Source organism: Thalassophryne amazonica, chromosome 8 (assembly GCF_902500255.1).
Source record: "Thalassophryne amazonica chromosome 8, fThaAma1.1, whole genome shotgun sequence".
NCBI lineage: Eukaryota > Metazoa > Chordata > Actinopteri > Batrachoidiformes > Batrachoididae > Thalassophryne > Thalassophryne amazonica.
The window spans coordinates 92,717,615-92,723,614 of NC_047110.1; the positions used below are offsets into that span (position 1 = coordinate 92,717,615).

At 44.4% G+C, this 6,000-nt stretch overlaps 1 protein-coding gene across 1 annotated transcript in view; it reads right to left on the reverse strand.

Moving 5' to 3' along the window:
- The window catches only part of LOC117516100 (neural-cadherin-like), a 540,129-nt gene that overhangs the window by 267,874 nt on the left and 266,255 nt on the right, over positions 1–6,000 (reverse strand). Inside the window, exon 11 of the mRNA XM_034176992.1 lies at positions 3,278–3,450. Within this exon, the coding sequence (XP_034032883.1) occupies positions 3,278–3,450 (173 nt within the window). The remainder of the gene's footprint in view (positions 1–3,277; positions 3,451–6,000) is intronic.

Genomic DNA, 6,000 nt, shown 5'->3' on the forward strand with positions numbered 1-6,000 from the left:
TACGAGTTACTTTATTAATTACATTCAGCAGCTGCCGACAAGTTGTCCACAGCTGCTAATGAAGTAACTGTAAAATATAACTGTATAAAGTAACTAATGAAGTAACTTTTCAAAGTTACTTTGGCAACACTGGCCGCCATTACCGCCACTCAAAAACAAAACTGAACAGATTGAAACAGAATGTGACATTTTAACCTCTTAAAATAGGTCAAGGTTACCCATTTTGAAACGTGTCCAAGGTCTGTGTCCCAAGAATGTACCCTGTAATTTTGAAGCCTCTGGCAGTAATAAGACTGGACTTCTGCAGAGCACAGACAGATGGACAGATGGATGGGCAGACGGACGGAAAGCCTTCACAATACCAGATGGTCATATTAGATGGCCTCAGGTGGATATGCTGCAAGGTTTCCATATTGATTAAAAGTAAGTCCCTTCAGCTGTCCCTTGTTTGCACTCAGATACGCCGGATGCCCTTCCTGACACAATTCCATATTCCATGGAGAAATGGTGAAACGTACCAACTCAATGAAATTTTCCTTGCAGTTATTTCACCTTTTTCAATAACTAATTGTATTTGTTTCTATTCGCGTATGGTCACAGTTTTTTTTTTAAGTTATTGGTATTTTTATTCATCAAAACGGTAGTATTATGATGTACCTGCAGTACAAGGGTTTAATTCCTATGGACATTCATATTAACATGGTATCTACCAGGTCGTCAGGGACCCTGAAGTGGTGCTGCAACGGTGCACTGCATCCACCACACTATGCAACCACCTTGGGTCTTGGATAGTATCCACCCAGGCAGACAACCACACCACCCCATCCTCTCATAAGTAACCATCTATTTCCTGCAACTTGGTAAGAAGGTTGGCATTCTCTTGGCCTTCTCTATCTGCTGTGATCCTTAACACTTGCCATCTACATGCTAGAGCATGCCCAAAAAAAATGCGCATTTCCACAATGTTGGTGCTGCTCCCTCATAATGTATGATGCTCCTCATATGAGTCTCCCCAAGTAACAGCTCATTTGACACAAAGCCATTTCAGCATTGTACAAGGATCCTCCAAAGAGACCTAGTACCAAAGACATCTAGTCATCGCCTTAGGGCAGCGCTAACCATTCAACCATACAGTAAGGATTCTATTTCACCGGCGTGAGTGTTGGAGGGCAGCTGGAAATGCGAATTAGCAACTAAACACGCGAACGAGCGACAGTGTCGCAGTTGGTATCTCGAAGTAGCTACTTGCAGCTGAACATGAATGACACATTTGGACACAGTGTTCAGCTCTTATTATTCTGCTGTTATCCATGTGAATAGACCCTGGAAATTCCCTCAATGTTCCCAATAATGCCAAAAAGAAAGAAATAATCATTTAAAAAAATAATAATAATTAAGCTTACAGCACACTCACTGACTTGCAGAATGATGTCCCTGCTGGATCTTGTGTCATGTGTTCCATGGCCAGCATATAATCCACGTTTATATGATCTATGTGTGTGGATGTCTTCAGCACTGACTTCTGTGCACAGCAATTGTTTATGAGCTTGAACAGCGTTTTCTCCGTGACACAGTTATGTCCAGCAGTGCTTCAGGGGTGTGCATCCTTAGATTTGATTTGATTCATTCAGCAATAAAATTGTAAGTCGTTTTTGCTGTTCCCTTGTTTTTTTCTTTATTCCACTCAGGGTCTCCACAGCAGAGCCGGCGTGGATCTGGACTTTGATTTGACACAGATACGTCCTCCTCCATTCTCCTGTGTTTTGGCTCTGATGGACATATGATGTCACATTTCCGCAGCACGGCATTTAGCAGAAAGGTTTTCCCAGTTTAAAAACACTTATGTGCGCTGTTGGAGCTGGAACTGAGCAGTGTGTCATTTAAAGGCATGTCTCATATTTCCTCACTCACAACAGACACATCAAAGAACTCCCACCACACATCCTCAGAGAGAGAGAGAGAGAGACAGAGAGAGAGAGAGAGAGAGGAGGAGGAGCAGGAGAGAGAGAGAGAAGGGGCAGGAGACAGAGAGAGAGCGCTCCAAATAAAAAAGATTAAAAGCAACACAGTGGTGCCTCAATAAAAATAAATAAATAAATAAAAAACAAACCAAAAAGAACAAAAAGCATTAAATGCATAAGCCCAGAAGTCCTGATGTCCATGGTAATGGCAGCAACTCTGCAACTTCCAGAAGTGGCTGTTCTTCTCCGATCATCTCCGCTATTTTGTTGTGCTCCTCGCAGCTCATGCGGGTGGCATAACCCCCCCTCCCCCCCATAGTTCTTATATGAATCTCTCATGTTAGGAGTCACAGCGAGTACTGTCAGAGGGTCCCAGGACACCAGCGATGGCTCTGGGAGAATACTTGGAGGAGCCTTGTCACCTCACCAACTTTGAAAAATTCAAAATCCAGGCACGATGCTGGCAATGCTCTGCGAATGAAGAGCACCATCCAGTGACCGTTGCGTGAAATACAGCATTTCTCTGTCAACTGCCATTCGCAGGCTGTTGCACCCCAGTGAGTTAGGATCCTAAGAAAAGGTAGCGCAATGTTGACCTTCATTCTGTAGCAAAGGTATCAGGAGCTCCTCACATCTATGTCAAGAAATCTCACAGATTTGTCAACATTGGCCCCAAGTAAATATGTTCTCCTTATTAAAATGAGCAGTTATATTGTAGCATGTTACAAAAATAAGCCTACATTATAATGCTTGGATTTCGGTAGAAACAAAATTTTGTCAGTTTTGTGAAATCCATAAGTCCATACAGCTTTAAATAAAGGTTAAATAAAGTAAAAATAAACAGGCTGGGAAGAAACATCATAGCAATGCTGACTGTTTTGAATATCAGGATGAAAGCTTTGATGCTAAAGGGATCCAAACACAACAGCACCATTGGAAGAAATGCTCAACTCATAGGAAATAATATTGGACAATTAATCCACACAAGGGGTCATCCCACAAGAGCATTTTGACTCGACTATAAACGATTTAGCCAACGCGTATATTTTTATATTAGTGCTCGCCCTCTATCTCTCTAATGTCTCCGTGGTGTTTCCACACACACACACACACACACACACACACACACACACACACACACACACACACACACACACACACACACACACACACACACACACACACACACACAGGGAGTGGCAAACAGGCACTTGGAGATGGCTTATTCATTAATTTTGTTGACACAGACCCACACTCTGGCGTGTGTTAGAAACCGTGAGTGCACTGAGAGAATGTGCTAATAATTGCTGACTGACCTGTGATATGGGCTGATTAACATAAACCCATCCAGTGACTGTGTTCACCCCCAAGTACTCCGGCTGCTCCAGAGACATGGAATAAGTGACAGCTGCATTTGTGCCAAAGTCATCGTCATGAGCTGCCACACGCAGGAAACTGGTGCCAACCAAAGTGTCTTCTCTCAGAAAGTCTAGAGGGGACAAAAAGATGATTTGGTAAAGGTAAGTGTTTTACTCATTTTAATATGATGGGCATTTTCCAGGACGCGGAAAGCAATTCGGATGTTTATTGCAGTGGATACAAGATGATTTTTTTAGCCATCATGGACCTATGCAGGCTGAAAACACACCTATTACATTTTTTGTAAAAGCTGCAAAGGGAAGAAAGATACATTTACTTTAGATTTAGATTCATTATAACAGTGTGTACAGATGATTAGTAGTCAGTGTGGCCTGACTGCTAATGAGGCTGGGTCTGTGTGTGTGTGTGTGTGTGTGTGTGTGTGTGGTGGGAGAGGAGTATCATCATATCCATTATTCCCTCCGATGAAATTTTACTTGTAGGGAAAGTATATTGCAGTTGTCCTGATAATCTGTTTTTTCATGAATTTGGGTGGATGATGCATTGCAGTGGATTTGTGCCACTGCAATGCATCCTGTGTTTGTTGACTCGTGTGGACAACCATTGTCATGCTTTTCCAGGAACAACACACTTCAAGAGTGTGCAGCATTTATGAACTGTCCCCACACTGTTGGGAGTTCACAGTGTTGCCATGGTCCAGACATTCCGTGAAGACTACGTCACCTATTTCTGGATGCTTGCTGCCCAGGGACGAAGGCGTTTATGTGCTGATGTGGAACTTGCACAAAGCACAGCACCAGCGCATGCTCCCAGACTTAACCATGCCATCAGACTGTTAAACCATGCCGTGTGTCTATTACAGGGTGCCCGTTATGGACATGGTCATGCAGATTCATTATGGCTGAATTTTCACCATTCAAACTCCTTGCCCATCTCAGACTCAGGTGTCTGTTTGTGCGTGAGTGGCTGCACACATAAATGAGCTAATCAGTGTGTTGCAGAATGCAGAGAGATGGAAAATGTGTAGGTAAGGTGATACTTGAGGGCCGGTGTCACAGACTGATCAGTCCCCTGCCTTCACTGCACAGGCATCATTTTGGAGTGTAAACAGCGGTTCACCGTTTATCACCTCATTTCTGCTTAAAACTGCACTCTAGTCATCATCTATCTCAGCGACAGATATCTGAAGCTCTTGTACAACAATCATTTCCACATAAATTCAGCATTATTTCATAATAAAAGATGGAGGAAGTGATCAGAGTGCTGCAGCAGCACGTCTGAGTCTGACTCTCTGAGTCTGAGTCACTACACCAGAGGTCTCAATCTCATTCCAGAAAGGGCCAAGAGGGTGCAGGCTTTCTTTGCAACCGTCCACTCCACCAGGTGATTTCACTGATTAACTGATTCCACCTGCTTGAAATCACCTGGTGGAGTGGGCGGTTGCAAAGAAAGCCTGCACCCTCTTGGCCCTTTCTGGAATGAGTTTGAAACCTCTGCTCTACACCCAAAGCTACCAAAGGGAATAATGTGATTATTAACAATCAGATGACAAAGTAAAACCTCTTAAATCATTCTAAAGTCAGTTTTAAGCAGAAACAAGGTGAAAATCTCTTAATCGCTGCTAACACTCTGAAATGACACGTGCAGTGAAGGCAGGGGGCCGATCTGTAGGGGCGACTGTTCAGTCGGTGACACGGAGTGAGAACCACTCACTGAGATGATACCTCCATATTCAAATATGGATGGGGTTAAAAATAAATGCAGCATGGTGGTTTAGTGGTTAACACTGGTGCCTCACAGCAAGAAGGTCATGGGATTGCTTCCTGCCTGGGCCTTTCTGTGTGGAGTTTGCATGTTCTCCTCATGTCTGTGTGGGTTTCCTCCGGGCAATCCGGTTTCCTCCCACAATCCAAACATCAGCACATGCTTATTTAGGGTCTGCTCCTTTCTCTGCCCCTGAATAAGGCAGCGTCTCCATCTGGAGTTGGTCCCCGGCGCCGGACTGTGGCTGCCCACTGCTCCTAGTGGTTAGATTGTGTCTAATGCCGTGTTCACACCGGACACCACGTGATGCCACAAATTTGCCTCCCTCGCCTGGCGATGGACGTGCCATCATCGCCCGGTGTGTTACTTTGCTTGGGCGGAATGTTCGCTGTGAAAATTCGCTCAAATACATCATCAAATAGGAGGAGCTTCCATTCCGCTTGCTGTCAAGTCAACATGGCAGACCTTGATCACACAGAGCGAGTTGCTGTGCTCTATTTGTAAGCTGACAAACATCACCAGTGGCACCGCCCCTGGGTTCACAACATCCTCATGAGACGTTCCAAATTCGGAGAGTTTCATCATTTGCTGCAGGAGCTGCGTCTGGATGACGGCCGCTTTCAGCGGTACTTCCGTGTCTCCAGGACCCAGTTTGAGGACCTACTGTCCCGTTCGCGCGCGCACATGTGAACAATGAAAAAAAAACTGGCTGCTGCTGCTGCAGTTCCTCGCTCTCCCCTCAAACTCTGTCATAATTGTGTAATAAACCAGTCACCATTTGTTTTATTATACATCTGTGTAGTTAATAAAATTAAATTCACGGACGATTTGTTCGCTTGCGCACATGTGAACAAAGAAAAAAAACTGGCTGCTGCTGCAGTTCCTCGCTCTCTCT